At 41.8% G+C, this 25,028-nt stretch overlaps 1 protein-coding gene across 4 annotated transcripts; it reads right to left on the bottom strand.

Moving 5' to 3' along the window:
- Window positions 1-1,453: 1,453 nt before the first annotated feature.
- slc24a6a (solute carrier family 24 member 6a) lies at window positions 1,454-18,773 on the bottom strand. 4 transcript variants are annotated; one of them, XM_050042137.1, is made up of 17 exons: window positions 18,292-18,773; window positions 17,923-18,015; window positions 15,598-15,674; window positions 14,026-14,100; window positions 13,336-13,420; window positions 11,100-11,203; window positions 10,812-10,886; window positions 9,229-9,254; window positions 9,061-9,114; window positions 8,811-8,965; window positions 7,811-7,980; window positions 5,353-5,620; window positions 4,808-4,974; window positions 4,599-4,713; window positions 3,883-3,995; window positions 2,462-2,527; window positions 1,454-2,322 (listed from the first exon to the last, which is right to left on the bottom strand). In XM_050042137.1, the coding sequence occupies exons 1-17, from the start codon at window positions 18,398-18,400 to the stop codon at window positions 2,212-2,214; spliced, it is 1,863 nt and encodes a 620-aa protein (XP_049898094.1). In that variant the 5' UTR covers window positions 18,401-18,773; the 3' UTR covers window positions 1,454-2,211. The 4 variants fall into 4 exon arrangements, with proteins under 4 accessions (XP_049898094.1, XP_049898096.1, XP_049898095.1 ...); XM_050042139.1 differs by having other exon boundaries at window positions 7,892-7,980; XM_050042138.1 differs by having other exon boundaries at window positions 8,829-8,965.
- Between the last annotated feature and the right edge of the window lie 6,255 nt (window positions 18,774-25,028).

Genomic DNA, 25,028 nt, shown 5'->3' with positions numbered 1-25,028 from the left:
TTTTCATGGTTTTTTACGACAAACTATACTATGACTTTTTTTCATGGTTTTGGACGATATACTTTACTACGACTTTTGTTCATGGTTTTTTACGACATACTATTCTATGACTTTTTTTCATGGTTTTGGACAACATACTATAATATGACTTTTTTTGTGGTTTTAGACAATATACTATACTATGACTTTTTTTCATGGTTTTTGACGACATACCATACTATGACTTTTTTTCGTGGTTTTAGACGATATACTATACTACGACTTTTTTTCATTGTTTTATACGACATACTATACTATGACGTTTTTTCATGTTTTTTGACAACACACTACACTGTGAGTTTTTTCCATGGTTTTCGACGACATACTACACTATGACTGTTTTTCATGGTTTTGGACAACATGCTGTGCTATGACTTTTTTTTCATGATGTTTGACGACATTCTATACTATGATATTTTTTCATCGTTTTTGACGTCATATTCTACTATGGCCTTTTTTCATGATTTTTGACTACAACTATACTATGACTTTTTTTCATGGTTTGTGACGACATACTATAATAAAAAAGTCATTGTATTGGATGTCGTCAAAAATCATGAAAAAACAGTCACAGTATAGTATGTCATCACAATCCATGAAAAAATGTCAGTGTAGCTTGTCGTCCAAAACCATGAAAAAAAGTTACAGTGTATTATGTCGTCCAAAATCATGAAAAAAAGTCATAGTATAGTTTTTTATCAAAAATCATGAAAAAAAATCATAGCATAGTTTTTTGTCCAAAATCATGAAAAAAGTGACAGTATAGTATGTCGTCCAAAATTATGAAAAAAGTCTTAGTATAGTATGTCGTCCAAAATTATGAAAAAAGTCACAGTATAGTATGTTGTCAATAACCATGATAAAAAGTCATAGTATAGTATGTCATCCAAAATCATCAAAAAAAAGTCATAGTATAGTATGTTGTCAACAACCATGAAAAAAAGTCATAGTATATAGTGTGTCGTCCAAAATCATGAAAAAAAGTCATAGTATAGTATGTTGTCAAAAAACATGAAAAAAAGTCAGAGTATAGTATGTTGTCAAAAAACATGAAAAAAAGTCATAGTATAGTATGTCGTCCAAAATCATGAAAAAAAATCATAGTATAGTATGTCGTTCAAAATTATGAAAAAAAATCATAGTATAGTATGTCGTCCAAAATCACGAAAAAAAGTCACAGTATGGTATGTCGTCCAAAACCATGAAAAAAAGTCATAGTATATAGTATGTTGTCAAAAACCATGATAAAAGTCACAGTATCATATGTCATCAAAAATATTGAAAAAAAGTCATAATATAGTTTTTTGTCAAAAATCATGAAAAAGTCATAGTATAGTACATCATCAATGTAAAAAAAATATTCTGAGTAAGAAAGGTCTTTTTTTTTCATTTAAATTACGAAAAGAGAAACCTCACAGAACAAAACATTTTATTTCACTCAACAACACACACACTCAAGGACTCTCTCCAAACACATTCAAAAACACCTTGTAGCAAACAGTGGCTTTTTTTCAGCACATTAACACCACCCCTGTGCTGAGAAGCTTTGAGGAAAGAGGGGGCGGGGCCTACGTCATGTACAAGGTCAAAGACAACAGTGGCTTAGTGCAATTATCTGGAGCGTGATGTTCAGCCATGCTATGCTGTGTACAACTACAGACACAAAGGCATGATGAAAACTCGACATTAAACTTTACAAAAAAATAACGTCACGCACTGAGAAGCAACTATATAAACTTACACGTGTATTCATCTGGTCATTGAGGTTACCTGTGGCAGTCATTAAGTATTAATAAGTAAACTAACACACTTTGGGGTTCCTTATACAATAGTCTTGGTTTCAGAACACAATTTCAATACTTTATAAATTTGTTGTGAGACAGTGCATTATCAGTTGGGTTTGATGTCACAAAGTCTGGGCTTGAGGTGCTCGGTACAAAACTATGTAAAATACTCGTTTATCAAAGGTAAACAATGCAGCTTTCAGACAGCTGGTGTCACACGCTGCTCAAACACGTACAGCCACCGTGGAGTGAAATGAAAAGTCATCTGTCCGTACGTCTGATGAATAATGGCAGCAGTGAGGGTGGAAAACAAGTCGCACCACTTGTTTGTGCATCCTTTTGTGTGACTCCGTGCGTGGGTGTGGTACATGGGAAGTGTGCGTGTCCTCTATAACCTCTCGAAGCCAACGGAGCAGAGGAGGAAGATGGCGTAGAGCAGTATGAGACAGAGTCCCAGCTTGCGGTCCAACCTCCAGCAGTTCAGATGCACACACAGGACCTGAGGAGGGAAAGGTGGAGAGATTAATTTCCTGTTGCACTGCCCTTAATATGATTCACTCAGCCTGAAAACAGAGACGAGGGCTCTCAGGCCAGGCTTTAATGTAACAATGATCAGATAGGACGGAGATCTAACTCACAGTGAGTGTGACTGAGGCCAGCAGCAGAATCACTGAGTACACCAGGCCCTTGCTGTTGATTGTCACCTAAAAACCAGACATGATAAAGCATTAATATGTTGTGAAATCATGAGGGCTGCTCCGTAATGGTCGACCAGAAAGGTCATCAGTCGGCAAGATTTTATTGGTCGCTTAGTCGCATAAATAAAAAACGTGAAACTCTATAAGGAGCTGCGCCTTGTCAAAATAAATCAAAACCTATATGACTGGACCATGTGGGAATTTAATTTGAAAGGACAGACACAGGAAGAGGCCACGCTCAGCAGTCAGACAGGAGTCACGTTACAAACCAATCGCAGCCGACAGATATCTTTCCCTTCTCCCGTAAATATTCAGTCTGTGGTAACAAGAGTCACAAGAGTAGCACCCAGCGCCCGACCTCACATTTTCCAGGCGGTTAAAGACGGCATGTAATAATTAAATTAATATTGTAAACATGTAGGTGACTAGTCGACTAATGGCCCTAAAGTTGGGTTGATTTTAACACTGGAGCGTTTACCACCTTGGTGCAGTTTGTTTGAGCAGGTGGGAACACAGATCTTGCACTCAGGCGCGGACCAAAACAACCAGACTGAGATCTTGTTGAAAAGATGGTCTCTGTCTGCACTATGGTGTGTTTGTGCTGTGGCTACGAAAGAGCCCACGCTTGTCCTCTCTATTCACATCAGCGCTGAACAGGTGTAGGCTGTGCTGAAGATCAAACTGATGCCCTGATGGATCTTCAGGAATATTTTTGGCTGATGAGCATGACATAGCTCAGGATGATTAATGTGCGCGTCCTTCTCTCAACTGTCATGTTATGCTCCTTCAGCAACACATTATTTCCTAGCTGCACCTTAATTTTCAAACTGAATGGAAGGACAACTACTTGGTTCGGATCGAGGTCGGAGCACGTTCTCACCACAAAAGAAACGCACCAGAGTTAACTTGTAACCGGACCGAGACCACTTCTTCAAGAAGGTCTCTGTCCAGTTGTTTTGGTGCAAATCAGAGAGCAACTGCTGTGTTCACACCTGCCCAAATGAAGCGCACTTAGGGGGCAAATTAACTTGAGTTCAATTGAACTGAACCGAACAGCACAGGTGTGAAAGCATCCAATTACAACCTGGTTCCTGACTCTGATCAGAGCAAACGAAACCTTTAAATACAGCAATTTACTTTATTTCCCCACCAACATTCATGTATAAAAAAATGTGTTCACTTCCTCTTTGAAATGCTTGACTGGAGTATTTTTAAAGTTTTTTTAGAGAGACATTTATGCAGATAGTCAAGAGGTAAAAAAAAAAAAGGAGAGAGACAGAGGACAACCAATAGGATGTTGCTATGTTTTAGGATATTGGGTCGAGTCAGCTGTACAAGAGACAGAAAACAGTTGGTGTTACCACTGATCCGTAGCTGACGATGAGAGTCCTCAGCGCCCAGGGGAAGCCCAGACCGAGCAGTACATCAAAGATATTACTGCCAATGGAGTTGGACACAGCCATGTCACCCATCCCTGCAACATGTGACACACAAATAATGACATGCATGTGAAAACAGGAAATGTGAGGGCATTCACATGACATCGGACATCCAGTCAGACAGCTTGAGTTTTTTGTATAGTTTCTGACTGAGAATTAATTCGATTTAGTTTTGTAACACGCTAAAATATGCAACAAAAGCTTTGTGGTACAAATCATTCATCTGCTGCCGTAAAATAAAAAAAAAATCGTAAAAAAAATCATAGTGTGCCAAGAATAACCTTGATTTAGTTTTGTGACACAGCAAAATGTGCAAAAGAAAAAAAAAGCTAGGTGGTATAAATGATTCAGTAATGTGAGGATGTGTTGAGACACTTAAAGTCCTCCTTTTGATTACGTTTATGTCCCCTGAAATGTCTAAACTTGACTAAACTGACTTGTATCTGTGCAAAAAAACAAACAACATAAACGAATAAAAGATGCTAACTTCACTGATCATTCTGATAAGCCTACTAGTCACTGATTTTGGTGCACAACAGAGTCGTCATCTGGGTCTGATTGAAAAATATTTGTGTAAGTATTTTCTTTAAAATGTGTCTGTAGAGAAACTTTAAACACACGCACACACACACACACACCTTGCCGGGCGACGATGAGGCTGGCCATGCAGTCGGGGACACTGGTGCCGGCTGCTAGAAAAGTGATGCCCATGATGACTTCTGGGATTCCAAGTGTGTAGCTGATTATGGTCACCTAGACAGACACACAAAGGGAAGAGGCTGTGTATCTTTACGTGTGTACGTGTGTGTGTGTGTGGGGGGGGGGGGTACATTAGTGCGTCTCGTACCATCCAGACCATGAGGTAGGAGAAGAGGGCTATCCAGAGCGTGGAGGACAGGAAGGTGAGCAGATACCAGCGCTCCCACCGCGGCAGGTTACAGTCGGGGATGGTGCAGTGAAGCAGGATGCTCACGGGCCAAGAGAGCAGCCACTTCAGACGCACACACCAACCATCTGAGGAAAATATGCAAAAGACACGCGCACACGCACACACACACACACACAAACACGTGTGCACACAAGTTTCCCCACAGGGATCATTACAGATTCATCTAAACTTGTAAATTATTCATGCAGCACGGCCTGTGAATCTTAGCATCATCCCTTTTTAATTAGCTCCATTAGCGATGAGCCCATCTATAACACTGCGAAACATTAGAAGTGTGTGTGAGAAAAGCCAAAGAGGAAGCTGTTATGTTTGTAGCAGCATCACCGATGACAGTCTGAGTTATGAGTTATACAAATCTGCTTGTTGATAAAGTAAAAGGTCCAAAGATTTTGTAGCTTTAATATCTGACACATGACGAGTGTCTGCTCTCATTCACCACTCACCTGGCAGGATGAAGGGTTTGAAAGGAGCGCTCTCCTCCTCTCCATCCTCCTGCTCTTCCTCTTCCTCCTCGTCCTCTTTCGGCTGCACTCCCCCACCTGTCTCTCCCCCCGCCTCTTTACCTCTCTCCCTTTCTCCCTCCAGCGGCTGCCTGTCTCCCTCGGCCATCGTCCCGTTCTCCCTCCCCCACTGCCCGTTAGCACCCAAACCGTCCTCCCCTGAAGCTCCCCCCTCCTCTGAGCCGCCCCGGGCCCGAATCAGCCTCTGTCTCTGTGAGCGCGGAGGGAGCGAGAGAGGAAGGGAATGGAAAAAGGAGAAAACAAAGTGACATGAGAAACGACTTCATCTGACGGCAGCTGACAATATGAGCACTGGCAGGAGGAGCGGAGCATCCACCAGAGGGGATTTGGAAAGCACTGATCGGGGGGCATGGTGCAGAGCAGGGGCAGGAGCGGCGGTCGCACTTTCATTTGGCACTGGAGATGACAAGCACACATGCATGAGAGCCGAGAGAGTGAGGAAGCCGATTTGGAGATTGAGTTCTTGTCTGCTTTTGTGTCTGGGATAATGTTATGCATTAGGCAGCAGTCTGTGTGTGTGTTTGTTTGCGGGGAGCAAACAGGATGTTGTTTGATACGACATCAAAAATCCATCTCTCCGTGTTTCTGCCTACCTGCAAACCTCCTGCACAAAAACTGCACTGTGAGGAAAATGTTGCTATAGCAAATTTGAAATATCAATACAGAAACTGAGAACACAATTACCTTAAACAAATAACACCACCGCCAAGCTGAAATGACAGCCTCTAAATTCAAAGGGACTTTTCTTCAGGCACAAATGGAGCTTAAAGATTTCTCATGATGGCAGATTGTGGGAGGACTGAAAGAAAATAACCTCTTCAGTTCTGTTCAGCAAAGAGAACAACAAACAAGTCTCACTGAGGCCTGCTGTTTTTCTCAACATCCCTTCGTCTATATATATCTATATACGCACTTTTTCTTTGTTTTCTGCCATGACTAAATGACTAAAGGGGGTCAGTTCAGCATAATCAGATATTACCCAGTCATTGTAAACCTTTCACCTCTTCCTAGCTGGAAGCAATGCGAACAAGTGAGCCAGCCAAAATCAGAATTGTTTCAATGTTTCCCAATGAAGATGTCCTCACCTGCTCCGTGTGTAAGCGAACAGGCTAGGCAACATGTTGCTTGTTTGAGAAAATGTTCACCCTGGCACTATGTTGGTGTCGCTTTGTAACGACCAACCTATTTTCAGAGCAACAGCAAGGCATTGTGGAAGCTCACTCAGAGCTCAATAAGCTCCCTGATGCTCATCGTAGATCTGGATACTTTTTCACGTTACATCCACCAGAGTTTGCTCGCTGCATGTTAGGACGGGGTGTAAGTTATTGCTCTGATCTGATTTTTTTTTTATATCTTCACATAGTTTTTTTAAAATGTGGCCAATATCAGATTCCAGTGTGAACTGGTCGCTGTCCTGAACTGACCGGCTTGCGCAAATCAACAATAACAAAGACGTCATGCACAGCCATTGGGAGCAATTTGGGGTTCAGTATCTTGCTCAAGGATACTTCAACATGCAGACTGGAGGAGCCGGGGATTGAACCGCTGATATTTCCATTAGTGAACAACCAGCTCTACCTCCTGAGCCACAGCTGCTATTTGTAATGAGGTGTGTGAGGATGCGGAGTCAGAGGCAGGAGTGGTGGGATTGTGATGTGAATGGCTTCATTGAAACTGATTTCATCCAAAGTATCAGGAGGTAAAGTGCGACTTTAAACAACATCTGTTCATCACAGCTGTGTTTCATGTTTGTGTTCACCAAGTGACTTTAACCGGGGCAGAACTGAGACGATTGTCGATCTTTAGTGAATAAAAGTCCCATGAACTCTGTTGTGACTGTTCAGACTGAGGTCAAAAAAGGTTGCAAGAAATCAGACCTGTATCTGTTTTTTGGATTGCAAATGAAAGTGGCCCAAATCAAAATTGAAAAGATCAGATTCCATGTGATTTTTGCTGTTTGCACTGTTGTGGGAAAAAAACAACAGATTAGTCACAAATGAGCAAAAAAATCTGATTTGGGTCACTTTTGACAGCAGTCTGAATGTAGCCATAGTAAAAGCCCCTAAAACTTTGCAGTGATGTTATTTTGAATGGGGCAACACAATTTAGTAAAGCAGCTAGTTAGCAGTTACTGAGAACTTAGAGATGACTTTACAACACAAACTTAAGAACAGATGTGCGAGTGGCTGTGCCCCAGTTCAGGAACATAAGGGTGAGCGCAGTGATCCTTCACCATATTTAACTTTTAATATGACCCTGCTCATCTGACAGTGACATATTAAAATGCAGCACATGCACATTTAAATACCCACCAACCCAGCCGAAAAAACCAGGGGAACTTGATGTTACATGAAGGTTGTGTGGAGCGCGTGCAGTGTACCTCGTTGATGACCATGCGTCCTGCCATGCGCAGGCGGGTGAAGGGGGGGAAATGCGGGGTGATGAGAAGGCGGAGGCTTGCCTCTGAAAAAGAGAGCTGGTGGGGGTGCAGGTTCAGCAGCTCATCCACCATCACCACCCCTGAGTCCTGGCCGGCCACCACAGACGAATCTGGGGGAAGTGTGGGGAGATGGAGGAAGGTTAGAAGAAGATATCAGTGGAAAGGAGAAGAGCTTAAAGTTATGCTAGGCAGGATTTTCCTAAATCATCATTTATGACTCACTATAAGTGTGTGGTGGTGTACTTATCCGCAGAGACTTTGCCCTCTGCCTCTATTTTCTTATTATTTTGCTGTGTTTGAGACATGCAGGTGAGGTTGGGACATTATAAAGAGGTAGCAACCAGGTAGCAGCAGCATGCATCCAAAACGAAGCTATGAAACTCACAGATACAGCCCAGAAAAAAAACAGAAATCTGGCAAAGCTTGCTCCAGAACAAGAGTGAATATCTGGGGTTGGCTTTCACTTTCGCTGGTGAGCAGCGAAGGAGAGGATAGGGATGAAGAGGGACGCACAGTTGGCTTGTTTTCTGTTGGACAGGTAGGCTTCAGCGGTTAGCTCAGTTAGCGTGTTTAAGTATTGGCTTTCCATTACAACAAATGTAACAGTCTTGCAATAGAAAAGTAGCTTGCAGTGTACACACAAGCAGTTTAGGTAAGACGGCCAAGAGTGTTGTGTTTACAACCAGTAACCAACACTTCCTGCATTGTAAACCTTTAATAACACAGTGAGCGACAGGCAGCAGACAAACACGGAGACAAAGAGGACAGAGTGACAGAGTGGAAAAAAGATTTGTCCATCAAAGTGGTCTAGTTCTATTTCAGCCTGTTGGAAATCCACAGGGGAACAGAAATGGGTTTGACTGGCAGCCGTAACTGTGTCACTGGGTCTGCTGAATACTGGAGCTTCTTTGATATTTTGGATGTACACATGCCAACGTACAAACACGAGCTCCAGCACCTGGCTTCAGCGGCACCATGTCGTTGTCACAGTCTCCGATGTTTCCGACAGCAGTGGTCCGCCGCAGGCTGCTCAGACACGGCTGACCTGCCCTGCTGCAGTGTCTCTCTACCAGGCTGCACAGAGATCTGTTGAACCTACACACACACACACAGGTGTTCTGTCTTTAGTGGGCATGGAGCACATGTTGATACAAACAGGATGGAAAGGTGAGAGGAAGAGAGAGACTCACTTCATGATGAGTATGTAGATTCCGTACATAGAGATCAGGATGATGGTCTCCCACCTGAAGCACGCACACAAACACAGATTCATAACCACAACATTCATCACAGTGACAGTCAGAATACCTAGCAAACAAATTTTCAAACAGTGTAATAAAGTTTCATTACAGTCTTACCACATGACTTTCTCATCATAGATCACCTGCAAACACAGTGAAAACACACTTTAGTTACACCTCAAAGAAAATCACTTTTTACACACCTTATCATAGGAACACAATAAAAGATTGATTAGCTTAATCACGGGTATGTTGAAGAAACTGCAATACACAAATGATCTTTTTTGGAGATCTAATCACCGTTGACTGCCCTGCGATATAAGAACAAAGGAGCTCACTCAAAGATACAAGAAATGCTCTGCACATGTAAAAGTTTTCCCTCATGATGCCAAGCTCAGCTCACATCCCAGCTACATCAGCTGATCTCAAACAGCCCAATCAACTGATGGAGCAGCTGATTGATCACATGATTCCTTTCTATGCAACCAATTGGTGAATCTCATTCAGGGCACTCTATTTAAACTGCTCTTGCCTGCCTACTGTTGCTGCTTCCTCTGCAAGCCGCTTTGCAACCCGCCTCCACCCCAGCTCCTCCTTTTCATGCGGTGTCTGACTTATCAATGTCATTTCTGTTATCATTGATGCTGCTCTGTTCTGTTCCAGGGAAGTCTTTGCTGCTGCTCTCCCTGCCTCAGGCTTTCCTTGTTTGCACATGGAAGGGCAGAGAGGTGTGCTCTCTCTGTCCCAGGCTTTCCTGGTTTGCACGTGGAAGGGCAGAGAGGTGTGCTCTCTCTGTCCCAGGCTTTCCTTGTTTGCACGTGGAAGGGCAGAGAGGTGTGCTCTCTCTGCCTCAGGTTTTCCTTGTTTGCATGTGGAAGGGCAGAGAGGTGTGCTCTCTCTGTCCCAGGCTTTCCTTGTTTGCACGTGGAAGGGCAGAGAAGTGTGCTCTCTCTGTCCGAGTGTCCCAGGCTTTCCACATAGGCACGAGGAAGAGGCTTTCTGCATAGACCCGAGGAAAGGCAGAGAGGCCCCGGTACAGAGCCATACCACCAAATATAATACTGCAAATGGAAATAAAGTTGTCTTTGACTGAAGTGTTCCTGACTGAATTATCATTCTAGGCAGACTTTAAACTGTAGACACTGAGGTAAACGCAGCGCTAAGTTTAAGTGTACGGTAGTCATTAGACCAAGCAGTGCTAATAATACGTTATTTCTGGCGCATGTTGATTATACAAAGTAATGGCTGACATGCTTGAATTGAGGAGATTACATCATTAATTCCCAAACATCTTACACACTCACATGGTTAGGCAGTAACCGTGGTTTTTAAAAATCGGCACCTTAGAAAGCGTTTTTAAAAGTCTTCATTTTAGTGACCTAAAACTCTGTTTACGTGGTGACAAGAGGCAAAAACGTAGAGAAAATATCTGTTTAAAAAAATCTTGTTTACAATTCTAAAAAACAAACACATTTAAGTGATCCTAATTAAAGGTTTTTTGTGTGTGTTTATGTTAAAAAAAATTACTGACTGACAGGATAATAAAAGAATATTGCCCTCAAAAATCCAGTATCAAGTCAAGCAGTAATATATGAACTGAGCAGCTTCTCCCGACTGGTAGCCAAATATATATTGTAGTTTGTGGTCTTGTGAATGTAGGCTTTAAAGTAAGTAAAGGTGATTTCTGGAGGCTTCCTCACCAGGATAAGCACCACTATGGACAGGATGTAGAAGACAGCATCACGAAACAAAGGCCACCAGCTCAGAGAAATGGGCTGCAGAGAGAAGACATGCACATTTTCATTAATGAAATCAAGCAAAAAGTGTAAGATTTATAATGATGTGATCATTTTCTGCACCAGAGAGTTTTACACTGGCAAAAATTGCTTTTACGTTTGAGATTCTATTTGGTCATTTGTCCTCTTTTAGTTACTAAAATAAGATCCTGGGGCTCCTTCTAGCTTCTGGTATGAAGACAGTGTGTGTACCTGTCCAGCAAAGATGCCACAGAGCCCGATGATGACCAGGATGTTAAAGACAGCTGATCCCACGATAGTTCCCACACCCACATCTCCTTTTGTGATAAACACTCCTAAAAACAAGGAACATGAAAGAACAAGCTGTAAAACATTAACAGAAACAAACGTAATGTGACAATCTGTGAGAAATGGTGGATTGTATCTCCATCCTATACATTAAATTACACAAAAATGGACATTATCTCTCACTCCTCTGAACAGGAATATTGCATCTTTGTTCATATCCACAGGGGCTGGGCAGATATCTTTTATCTTGTGTGGAATATTCACTGCAATATTGCCTAAAGTCCCTCCAACACTTATGAAAACCAGCCTTTTTTTCCTGTAGAGAATAAAACAGATTACTTCTGAGGCAATATATGAGGAAATGTCCGTCCTTACAAATTACAGCCATACATCTGTTTCTAGGCCATTTTAATAAGCTGCATGTTATTTCTTCTGTGAACAGCAGCAGTATCCAGGATCAGTCCCCTGTGGTGTTCCAGTTTCTCTCAGTGTGTGATGGTTTCTGTCTCTGCTTTATATCTGGGCCACAGTTTCCACAGACTGTGAACAACAAGACGTCTTTTTAATTTTTCACACAGGAAACTTTGATCTCATCGGTGCCAGTGCCTGGATTTTAATATTTCAAATTTCTTTGGTCGTTTTTTCATCTCAGTCCACATTTACTGAAACCCTAACTTGCAGTGTTAGAAGTAACTGTGATTCAGCTACTTTTGGAGGTAACTAATTGTATCTGATTACTTGCTCAAATTAAATAGCTCAATCATTACTCATCACTTTTGTCTTGATAATAGCCAACAAATGTAGCCTGTTTTTCCAGGTTATGATCTAACGTCACCTGTAGTGATGTGTGGCTCAGTCAGAGTGGAGGGTCTGTCAAGGCTACGATAAATGCGCCTATCAAAACATATCCATGTGTCTTATTATTTCATATATACTTCCTTTTCATCATAGTGAAAACAGTAATAATTGACAGCTGTCTTGTCCCACACTGTGCCACAGCAACACTAAATAATACAGCCAAGTGTGCATTAGTAAGAGCAGTGGTTCCAACTGGTGGGTCCCGGTCCAAAAGTGGGTCGCAGGTCCATTCTGAATGGACCGCAGGTGACGCGTGAATGTGTCAAGTTTTGTAAAAAACACACTTTATTTTGAAGCACAGTGAATTTCTGGCACAGAGCTTTCCTTTTGAAGTGCCCTTTCCTGCTGTAGAGTGAGTGAATAACTAACAGCTACTTGACAGAGACAGTTAACTAGCTTGACGACATGGCCAAACGCAAGTATGAGGCTGAATACATAAAACTGTGTGGACACTGAGCAAATGACTAAGGAGATATCTGGACCCCGTGGCTGCACCAGTTGGAAACCACTGAATAAGAGAATTGTTGCAGATATTAAAGTAAAGTAAAGTAATTAAATTCACTGTGAGATAAGTAACTAGTAACTGCAACTAATTACTAATTTTCAGTAACTTGCACAGCACTGGTGATACTGACTTTGCAGCCTAGGTGCCAGATGGCCTGACGACCTATTTTCTAATTCACAATGAAATAAACTGACTCACACTATGATTATTTTTGTGCTTTGAATGTCAATAAGGTGCCAGAGAGAAAAGAACAACATAAAATGAGCTTGTTTTTTTCTGTTTTTAAAAAGTGCATCTAAATGTAAACGATTTAAGACTCCAAATGTCCTGAAATCCTAGAAATGCCCCTGCATACACCTGAGCTTTGCAGGGCTGCTGTGACTGGACTTGCCTCTTATCCAAGAAGAGTGAGAACAGCTTACCAACAGGCAATTGAGAAATATTATTAATGTGTGTTTATTAACTGGCCCCTGACCTCATGTCATTTTGCAAAAGTGGCCCTTGGGCAAAGCATGTTCAGTATCTCTGTCCTAACTACTTTGTGAACCGACAAACAAACAACACTAGTGAGAACATCTGAAACAATTCACAGGTGGACTGTTGAACCATCCAATAAAAATGAAACACGCTCCTCTGGCTATCTTTCTTCATGTCTACTTTACACTTGAAATCGGTTCCTCTGCCTGCAGACACTTGAATTCTCTCAGTCTTAATCAACTGAAGATGCATCTGATTGCAGGTAATTGGAGCGCTGATGAACAATCCACGGGCTAACTCATTTGAGCGAGTTACTGATTACACGGGTGTCATACTGACCAATTAGAGAGGTGAAGAGCTCGGGGGCGGAGCTCCCAGCTGCCATGAAGGTTGCCCCGGCAACATCTTGACTGAGCTGAAGGTTCTGGAGGGAAAAACAAATCCCGAATCAAATGATTGATCAGACGAATAACTGTGTATCCAAAGTCTAACTATTAAAAACACACAAGTGAGCCACATTGTTGCACTGGCTGATATGTTCCTTCAGTACAATGAACCTGGGCACTGCAGTTTAATCTCACATGCAGGAAATAATCACTAGTGCGCCAAATGTGTATTAATCCGCGATTGAAAATAGTCCCCAACAAATGCACTTTACTCCTGTATGAGTAATGTTTGCTAAAAACTATAGTGCCCATCTGTTTGGGGAATTTTTGAGCCTTTAAAAAAAGCAAATAAACAAAAACTAAACAATACATCTGTAAATTTTCATTTAAGATTTACATCTTCAGCTGAAACAAATTTAAAAAAGGGCTTGTTGCTGAATTATACAGATGGGGAAGACAGAAAGTGGTGATAGATGGACTAATGCACTGTTGGTTTACATCTTTTTGAAGGAAATATAGACAGTAACAAAATGAACTCTGTCCTAACACAAAGACAACATGAACTATCGAATTGTAGACTCTGATTGTTTTCGCACTCAAATGCATGATTTTATTTATCTATTATGATGTTGTTAGTTCATACCTCTGACACTTTTTCCAGGGATGGCACAAAGTAAACATCACACACGATGGCCAGCGCATGAAACATGTAGATAGCCTGTGAAATACAGGAGACATGTGACCACATGGCTTAAATAAGTGAGTCTGTTTCTAAGTTTAATGCAACAAAATGTAGCTTCCTTCATTTTAAAGAGCAACTAAACCCCAGGCATTTGGCTTGAGCGTCTCCTCTCTGAAACGTGAACAAGTATCAAAAAGGGGCGGGGCTGGGAGGTCTCCATCGTGCCAAAGCGCATGCACACAAAATAAAATATATCCAATCTATAGCCTGTGCTTTAGGTTGTATAGCTCAGCAACACTTAGAGAAAAACAGCTCCCTGCACTCAAGGTGATGTTTTTTTTGACAAAGTGTAAAATGACAGACCTTCTCTGTAATCTTTTCGGCCTTGTCACAGTCTCGAGGGGATTTCTCTGTCTCTTTAAGAGTGTATTCTCCAGTGTTTGTTGCCTTGATGCAGCCTTGCATGAATTCACCTACATGAATGAACTGTATTCCATTGAGTGTTTATTTTAGTTGTCTGTACATCTGTTGCACCACTTAGGCTACGCTAATATATCTTCTTATTGGCCATTTGCTCTCGGCCTTCTGTTGCACTTACAGTGGCATGGTGAGTGTGAAAGACCACTCAAGAGACTCTCTCACTGAGCTGAAATCAAACGAGTGCTTGTAAATTCAATAAATAACATAAATAAACAGTTTCATACTGCCTTTTTCGTTTATGGTGTGTGGTGTTTCGTCGTGGGCGGGGCTCACACACACAAGAGCTCAGCGGAGTGGAGGAGAGACAGACAGCTGACAGTTGGAGAGTTGATAACGGCTGCACTCTATGTTGCTGTGAACAAAAGCTCTGTGAGTATAAAGTTCCTTTTACTAGCGGAGTTTGGCAACTCAATTATATAAATTAAAACTGGTCTTGATGAGACGCCAGGTCTGGTCGCAATTGACGCAGCGAAGCTGTTCATTTTTATAGAAGTTCTTTGGATTTAAAGCTCTTAAAGCCCAACATGTCGGCGGCTACCTGCTTGAGCCAATGTTAGTTAGCTGCTTTGATCACACATACAAATATGAATGTTAAAACTGTTGTCAGTATGGATATGCTACACACATCGTTAGTTTGCTTAGATACTTCACAGTTAAATTGTTCAGTTCATTTTACTGAGCATCAAAGAAGACCATAATTTATTCAGATGTACTGGCGTGGTAGAAGTTTTATGGTAACTCACTGACTGACTGCTCGTCTCAGTCTGCCACAGTTTGAGTGGGTGGTGACAAAAGCTGGCTCCGTATACCTCACTTGGTACAAGATTAGTCAGTAGCAAAATTCAATTCCAGGAGCCAGGTTTCAACCTGTCGAGGGTAGTCACGAATCCGATAATGTAGAATTTAAATACTTTGCACTCAAATGTCAAGATTTGGACCTGAATCAATCAGCAACACTACTAAATACCCATATATATTGGTTTTCAGCTAAAAAGTGGTTTGGGGGTTTAGTTACTCTTTAAATTCTGGTTTTCAGGCAGAGCTGATACTCACACAGAGGACATGAAGGAGTACCGCTCCCTGTCTCCTCTGCTCCATAGTGAAGATGTCTTCAGGAAAATCACTGATAGCTGGAGAAGAGATGGGAAGAGGCAGAAAGACATCTAATGATGTATAAAATGAGGGAAATCCCTGAACTAAAGATGAAACGATTAGTGAATTAACTGATTAGTCGATCCAAAGAAGAATCGGTCGGCAAGGAGAATCGATTAAAGGGGACCTGTTACGCTCATTTTCACATTCATACATGTATATAAAGTTTCTACTAGAACATGTTTACATGCTTTAATGTTCAAACTCTCTATGCTACAGCCACTGTATTCACCATCTGTCTGAAACACTTCATTGTAGCACCTCTCTCGAAAGCCCAGTCCTCTCTAATTGATGAGTGTTTCCGGTTCTTCAGTATCTCGCCAGCTGGGGAATGACTGTATCAAATTATAGCGGCACTTTCTACCATGGAAAAACACCAACTAAAGCCTCACGAGCGGACATGTTCCAGCAGAAATATGATCCGAAATTGTGGAGAAATTAGCATCAGCAACCAAGATTACATGTTTCCCTGACATTAGCATGTAGCTACATTTAGCAGTGTAAGCTACGTAATGTAAACACTTGACAGGCACAATTTTTCCCCCAAGAAACTAAAGGTGACTTTGCTGTACTTTGTCTTCTGTGATTGTACACTGAGTATCTCTGAGTTTGGGAGTGTCAGTTAGATAAAGCAAGCAATTAGATGACACCGCCTCGGGCTCTTATTTCCTCAGGAGATTATAGCTGGCATTTTTTTCTATTGATTAATGAAGAAAAATAATCAGCACATTAATCAGCCATGAAAATGACAGTAATTTGCAGCTCAGCCCGGCACCTCCAGTCACTTGTGTGTACATGTGCGATATGTGTGTATGACTTGGTGTTATGTGTGTCCGGTTGTATCCCCTAGCAACAAGTGCCGGGACAGCTTGAGGTCATGTGACTACACAGGTTCAGTTGCATTCAGTTTCTCGTCCAGTTTCGTTGAAATAGCTCATCCTGTAACACTGTGTGCCACACTGTCCCTCATGCCATCTGCACCCAGGTTCATTCATATTGACTTTCTTCTGCAACTCGAGCAATTCCTATAAAGTCAACCTTCAGAGGCATCTAATTTGGCTGAGTTAAGACGATGCATCACAACCACCCCCTGTCCAAATGTGAGGCTGTGTTTGCCAGACTGCACTGTCTTGCACATAAGCTCAAACAAATGCCCCGGCTCACTGCGCCATAAACAAAGCTTTTATTATTGCGAGGCAGTTCAGAACAACAATAATCTGGAGCGTCGCCTCCCAAGTGACTTTCTGATTTATAGAGGAGTCTGGATTTATAAAACCTCCACTGAAGATGAAGGTACAAAAACATGTGAGTGAAACAAGTGTGACTGAAGTGGATGAGATCCTGCACAGAGGCGACATTGTGCAGCGAGAGGCTAACATGCATCACGTGCAGGGATGGAGACACAGATATGGTGGGATATTATGACAACCTGTCACATGATTTTGTTTGGACACAGATCAAACAGTATATTTTTATCACCAAGAACAAGACGTGCTCTTGAAAACAGCAATATGGTAATCTGAAGAAAATGTCTTTGAGGCCTTGAAGTTAATCTGTACTGTATTTCCCCAAGGCAGTTTCTCTAGCCTGATATATGCAGATCAGTGTATTCTCTGTAATTGGCTCCAAAATCTCTTCATCTCACACCAGACCATAAGACAATGTCACTGTTTTTCTTCGTCTCTCGAAAACAGCCAGATACACCCGAGCACACACACAAGTGATGAGAGAACTGCTGATGAGAGGCCACTAATCAGCAGGTCACCACGACAGGGCAGGCACTTTGAACAGCTCCAGATGCACACACGCCATCCAACCACAGTTTCAGCATTCAGTTTCCTAGCAACCGGGTCCCCTCAAAGGCCTAACTGTGTTTAAACATCTAGATGAGCAGAGTTTGAAGAAATGAAGGATGAGCAGGAGTGGAGAGGTAGATCGATGCACGGAGGAGATAGACTTGGATTAAACACATTAATAGAGATGAGACGTGCTGCCTCGACACACAACACACACACACACACTGGCGTTACCAAGATCATCACAGTGATATCACATTCATTATGGCATGAATATCAAAACCTGAGCTTAAATCTGGGCCTGTTAATGATTGAAAAGCTTCTCATTTCACTTCATCAGCCTCAAAAGTGACTGTATATTTTACATTTTTACGGTAAGTTAGAAGAAATTCTCTTGTTTGTATATAAACACACATGGTAAATGCCTCACCAGATCTCCTGCTGTCAGTCTGGTTGTCAGCTTGCTGGATGAGCCCTCTCTTGGAAAAGGAGATGCTGTGATCCGTAGTAGGTCCATGTGAGCCTGAGGAGAGGGGTTGATATATAAATGCATACACTGATAAAATATACAGGAGTTATGATACTGGATATGTGAGTGGCTGTCAAATACAGTAAACTTACCTAACTTTATGGTATTTATTTTGTCTACTGTGCTGCTAAAACACCCTTTAAGGTTCTAATTAGCCTTTAATGTTATGCATAACATTTTAATAATATGCTTTACATGGTTATAAAGAACATATGTAACAGCAGATAAAAAAATCAGGACAGCTTTATGTAATTTTTCCTTGAGAAGCACCTGCAACATCACTGAAGTTGAAGATCCAGGCGGCTGCGAGCAGACCGACTCCACAAACGCAGAACCGGGGGAGGAGCCGTGTCTGCCTCGGTCTCCTCGGCGCCTTCATCCCGCCAGCCGCCGCCGCTCGCCGGCTCTCCGCTCAGAACATATCGCCTCCTCCTCCACCTCCTCCTCACACAGCCGGTCCCGTCTCCCCTCTGTTTGCAGACCGGATCCAACTGGCCTGTTGCTCTATCTTCCCAAATTTATCCTCTTTCAGCTGTTTTTAGCTTCTGGATCCATCCACGGTGCGGGAGGAGGTTGGAGAGGTCCGGCCTGCCATCATCAGCATCTCAGCACGGACGCAGCATCCGCATCCACCGGCTCAAACTCCAGCAAACACACAATGAATCATCGGCCAGCTCCTACATACAATCATCTCTCGATTCAGAGCATCCCCCTGTCCCTCCTGCCCTACATCTGATCCCCCACTTTATGATGCTCTGTGTGAGAGGGAGGGGGTGTTTTCCTCAAGTCACAGACGAGACCACCAGGGAGCGCCTTCAGCTGGGAGGGGCGACTGTGGAGACTGGGAGGCATGGGAGCACACATACACGTTTGCTGCATGTAATCTAAAATGTGACGAGTAATTAGAAACGTTTATAATGTTGAAGTGAATCTGGGGGACTAACCTGATGATAACAGTGACGGGCTGGTCTGTTGGTGGGTTGTCAAAGGTAATTAATGGTCTTACTGAGAGAAGAGAAGAACTCATCTCTTTGTGAAAGGACAGGTTCACTTTATTTAGGTCTATCTTGACAATACAATACTCACTTAACAATAGGTACAACCCCAATTCCAAAAAAGTTGACAGTGTATAAAATAAAAGCGTAAATAAAAACAGAATGCAATGATTTGTTAAACCTTTCTACCTATATTCAATTGAATGCAGCACAAAGACGAGACATTTAATGGTTGTCTTTGGTAAATATGCGCTCATTCTGAATTTGATGCCTACACACGTTCCAAAAAAGTCTGTAGAGGGGCAAGAAAAGACTGAGGAAAGTTGTGGGATCCTCAAAAAATACCTGTTTGAAACACCCCACAGGTAAACAGGTTAACTGTTAACAGATTAAAGTATCATGATTGGGTATGAAAAGTGCTTCGTCAAATGGCTCATTTGTTCACAAGCAAGGTTCATCACTTCATGAAAAACTGTGCGGGAAAATATTTGAACAGTTTAGAATCTTTCTCAAAGCACAACTGCAAGGACTGTAGGGATTTCACCATTTACAGTGTGAGTGCCTGTGACCTTTGACCTCCTGCGGCAGTAGTTCCCAACTGGTCCTGCCACAGCGTCAAGATTTCTCCTCAGTTATTAGTTCAAGGTCCACACATTTTAATACATTTAGTGTCACACTTGCTTTTGGCCATGTCGTTGAGCTAGTTTGCTGTCTCTGTTACATAGCTGTCCGTTACTTGTTCATTCTACAGCAGGGGATGGCACACGTTCCCGAGTCACTTGTGGTCCATTCAGAATGGACCTGCAACCCACCAGTTGGGGAACCAGTGCCTTAGGCGACAGTGCATTAAAATCCGACATGACTGTAAGAGGGATATTTCATGGGCTCAGGAACACTTGGGAAAACCATTATCGGTAAAGATAGTTCATCGCTGCATCGTCAAAGGGAAGACATATATCAACAACATCCAGAGACACTGCAGACTTCTCTGGGCCGCAGCTCATTTGAGACGGACTGACACAAAATGGAAAAGTGTGCTGTGGTCTGAGGAGTTCACGTTTCAAATTGTTTTTGGAAATCATGGACGTCTTGTCTTCAGGGCTAAAGAGGAAAAGGACCATCCAGATCACTGCAAAGTTCAAAGCCAGCATCTGTGATGGTATGAGGGAGTGTTAGTGCCACTCTCACATCTGCGAGGGCTCCATAAACTTTTTTGGAACATGTTGCAGGCATCAGATTCAGAATGAGTGAGTTTTTACAAAAAGAAAAACAATAGAGTTGATCGGTTTGAACATCAAATATCTTTGTACTATAATCAGTTGATTATACGTCATCAGTGCTTTCTGTTTTTATTTACGTTTTACACAGTGTCTCAACTTATTTGGAATGGGAGTTGTACATTGAATGAGCTATTGGTTGCTGTAACCATCTCCCCCTACTGGCCACGAGGAGATCCCCTTCTCAAACAATTTTAATGTAAGCAAGGTTCCTACCCCACTTTTCCAGACTCAGATTTTCATACTTCTCCATAGATGTTTCAGACCATATATGACTTCAGAGTACAAATAGCTAGATGTTTATTATGGAAATAAACTGTTGACATGTACATTAGATTCTGACTTTGTATGCTTCTGTGTTGCCAAATAATTGCCAGAAAATTGTAGCTGAGTACTGTAGCTCACACAAATCAATTAACATCAAACCAAGAAAAGTTCATGTCTGCACAGAGAGAAGGTAAACTAACCAGTTCTACCTACAGTCATATTATTTTCCTTTAAATGGTCCCTATAATTGTGACTGTGTTGGCTGCTTGTTCCAAACGCCATGAAAACACTCTGCTTGTAGATCAATTAATTTAGATATACTGAATTTTATATTTTAGAAAACAGAAAAGGGGCAATAGTCTAGAAACACAAATATTTTTTCATAGTCTCTTTTCTTTTTTTTTAACACTCATCCAGACCTAAAAATGACTAAAAATCAAATTCCATACTTTTCCATACTGTGTAGAAACCCTATGTAAGTGAAATCTTAAAAAACAAAAGATGTCCACAATTCAGCAACCTGAGTTCTAAAAAAAATCGAGTGTTTTTTCCCCCAAACTCAGTCTTTTTAGCAGGAGAAACAGTTGGAAAACTGGATGGAGCAAGATTTTTTTGTTCAGTTTAAATAAAAATATTTCCATACATTATTTCACTAAAGGTATAAATAAGCCATGCTGATAGATTTCTGATATTCCAGCTCACACGTTCAAATCCTGTTAAATCAGACTTACTGGTATGATTTAATCTAAAAAGAGGGGCTTCTCAGTGCAGATGGTTTCAAATCAAATTGGCCTTTTTTTCCTGCTTTGATTCAGCCCTGTGATCCGCTGGGTAGAAAACATATTTAACTACCATAAGCAACAACAACAAAACACATTCAGGCAGAAAAATGGAGGTAATGCGTTTATAAGAGAAAGCGTTCAGATCAAACAGGAGGTAAAGCTCCATAATGCACACTGCAGTAGGGCTGTAACATCAGGCGTGCACCACTCCACAACTTGTTGATGGGAAAAAAGTTTCCTGAACAGCTTCCTGAAGCTACGAAGGCTAAAACTGTGAGAACGACGAAAGACAGCAGAAATACTTCTGCTGTCTGGAGGGCTGTTTCCAAGATACCTGCACACCTTCGGCAACAGAGAAACCAGAGGGACGATAATATATGAGCAAATGTAAAGAGAAAGAAATACAAAATGTATTCCTATGCAGAATAATGCTGTTAGTTTGACCTTTCACACAAGAAACTGAAGTACCTTCTGGTCTGACGTTCTACTGTGAGACTTTGAGGTTTCCGCAGCTTCTCAGCCTCCTCCTGTAAACACAGAACCAGACATCACTGAGCTCCACATCTCTACAGCCACAGTCACACAGCTGCTGTCTCACAGACTGTTAATCTGGGTGTTGTAGTGGCACACTCTAGTGGTCATTTGTAGAAGTACAGGATACTGAAACAGAAATCTACTCTCAGTTGGCTCACGTGCGCGCTTGCACGAGACTGTGAGACATGGGCACCGCGTTCATGTGTGTTCACATGCTTTTGCTGGTCTCACGCACAAGCGCGCACACATGAGAGAGGCAGTTAGAGCTACAGCCTACAATGAGGCTAAAAACAGAGTTCAAATGACGTTTTTCCAAACAACTTTTTACGTCGGGGCTTCAGGACACTTGGATCACTACAGACGAGCAGCATGGAGATATTTTGTGGACGTTTGAATCTGGGGCGCCATAAGCCTCCATTAGGTGGAGTTGTAGGTGGAGAAATAAAATGTATTATTATTATTTATTATTGTGTTGCTACCCCCTCTCCTCTGGGATCTGAGACAACCCAGTTCTGTCTCTAATAAACCAAGTTGGCGATGGCAAATTTGTCAAACTAAAGGCTTCAAAATGGTATCTATAAACCCATGGGTGACGTCACACTGGCTACATCCACTTCTTTACAGTCTAAGGTCTATTTACAGGAGGGAGGTGTCATACATTTCTGAGATCTGTGGAGTCTGACATGCTGGTTTTCACTTCAGCTGACGAGGCCAGCAGCTTCATCTCCAGTGCAAAGGACAGAGGGGGACTGAGTGGTCCTTCCTTTCCTCCCATCAGGTCATTCTCAGTAGCACTGGAAAAAAATAGCAGACACACACTGTAGTGTGGGGCATACAGATGGCTCAGTGTACGTCATGATATTCATTCAAAGCAAGAGGATATTGTCTGTCAGGGTTACAGTGAGGCCTCATCCAGTCTGTCCTCCAACTGCTCTTTCAGCACCCTGTTGGTCAGCCTGAGATCCTGGAGTACAGAAACGTGACCAGACAACAAAACACACTTCAACATCTCATAGCATGAAGACTTCATCTGACCGTGGTCAGCAGCTGAGTGAATGCTGTTCTCTCTACCCTCTCTGAATGAGAACATCTTTACCTCTATGATGTTGGAGCACTCTTCTACTGTTTCCTTCGCGTATTTTAACTGCAAGTCTCTCTGTAACAAACACACACAAGAAAAAAAGTGATGTTTAAATAATAAAAGACAAAAAATTGTCAGGATATTCATGGTGACCTCCAAAAAGAAAGTATAATATTTATGACTTTTTGGTCCGTGGCTACTGATGTCTCTGTTCCTACCTGATGAATAACCTCATCCCTAACCTGCAGCCCTAACTCAGCCTCTGCCATTTCCCACTGAAGAAACACACAACATGACAAATCACAATGTATAATGACTAACTGTAGAATGAATGTAGAGAGAGTAAAATGGTTCTCCAAGTTGAATCCATGGTGTTACCTCGAGGGCTTGAAGTGCAGCCTTGGACTTTCTCAAGGTGATCTTGTCTCGGTCTCTCTCCTGCTGAAGGCTCTTGAGCTGAAAAAGTCAGAATGACATGTAAATGTAAAAAACTGTTTTGAAATTTCTGTACCACTTCTTAGTGTAGTACATGACAGATTAAAGTTGCTGACTGAAAAGTAACAGACATACCTCTGCAGTTAGCTGCTTATTCTGCTCCTTCAAAGTGTTGGATTCCTTCTCCTGCAATAAACACATCATGAAGGGACACCTGGAGATATTTAAAAAGATAACCATCAGCCCATATGACTGGTTGAGTTTTAACTGTTCTAAGGAAATTTGACATGTGATTTACTTTACCAACTGTGACTGCAATGATGTTTAGATACACTCACTATGATATTGCTCTGTTTGACAAATAGGGGTAGTGTAGATGAATGTTGATAAGTCCCAGAACAAGTCTGATATGGTTGATAACATAGTTGGCTTTATGATGTCAGGATTACATATTCACATTTAAACAGACACCAGTACAGAATCCATTGCCTAGAATTTGGTAATGGTACCCAATGGTACCTTTAGTCAGTAGTTTACTTTCTCTATAATGATGAAAATGTAATCTTTTGACAAGCTGCAGGGGTGAAGTATTGGACAAAAATCAAAATTCTGCTCCTCTGCACTTTTCTAATCACGCATGGAGTGAATCTTCTCTTTTTGTCTGTGGGCCTACGTATATGTGTGCTCAACTAGCAGAAATGCTAGGCTAAACTAAAAACAATCTGAAAAGAAAACAGATCAGACACCAAAACTATCCTAGAGGATCAGTATTTTGGCTAGCTGGGAAGCTGACAGAGTGGCGGTGGAGCTCTGTGCCCAGCTTCCAGACTTCAGGGCGCTCCTGCTACCTATCTGACACTGAACCCGGCGCCTCTGCAAAACTCTGTTGCTGGCCTTGGAGCTACGTGGCTGGCTTCCAGGCTTAGGGGCGCTTCACAGCCCTTCCATCTCTTATCTAAACCCAGCGTTCTCACTCAGATGCGGTCTTGAGTACCAAAACTTGGTACTGATGAATTTAAAGTGAATTTATACTCTGTGGTACTGACATAATTCGGTCGGTACCTTTAAAAGTTAAAGGTTTAAAGTTCAAAGTTCTTTACCCAACCCTTGCTGACATTACTCTATGTTATGACTGTAATCAACAAAATTGCAATCAATGTTTTCCAGTGAAATACAGAATGAAAAATACAAAAATCTGAAACATACAATTTTGATTTCTTATCAAATGTTGCCTTAAAAGTAAAATCTTTGACATAAACTTAGTGTTAATGCATGAGTTTACAAGTGAGATGCCACTGCAGTGAGGGCCTGCATACATACAGTATGTCTACTACCTGGACTGGACTACAGTACAAGACACAATTACAATTACACTAAAAATCATGAGGAAATCAAGGGTGACAATATAGAGGTTCGTGAAAGATTACAAAAACATTCAAATGTCAAGCTCTGCCTGTGAAGCAACCCTGAAATAGAGCTGAGCACTGCAATTTAAGACTAGATTTCATCAAGGATTCTGCTGTGTGTGTCTGATGTCATGATTTAGTGTGGTCTTAAAGATAGCATAACATTTTTACATGATAAGTCTAAATATCTTTAAAAAAAAAACACCAGTTATACACTGTAACACAGTTAC

This window comes from Epinephelus moara, chromosome 4 (genome assembly GCF_006386435.1).
Source record: "Epinephelus moara isolate mb chromosome 4, YSFRI_EMoa_1.0, whole genome shotgun sequence".
Taxonomy (NCBI): Eukaryota; Metazoa; Chordata; class Actinopteri; order Perciformes; family Serranidae; genus Epinephelus; species Epinephelus moara.
Note: the sequence above shows the minus strand (reverse complement) of the source record. Positions and strands in the feature narration are given on the sequence as shown.

Bases quoted from the DNA above. Each gene is read 5' to 3' on its own strand.
- slc24a6a (XM_050042137.1), bottom strand. From the start codon at position 18,400: ATGAAGGCGCCGAGGAGACCGAGGCAGACACGGCTCCTCCCCCGGTTC. The intron at 7,981-8,810 runs GTACGTTGGCAT...CACTTCCCCCAG, and splicing joins AGGTGCTGGAGCTCGTGTTT to ATTCGTCTGTGGTGGCCGGC. The intron at 4,975-5,352 runs GTGAGTGGTGAA...TATTTTCCTCAG, and splicing joins CAAACCCTTCATCCTGCCAG to ATGGTTGGTGTGTGCGTCTG.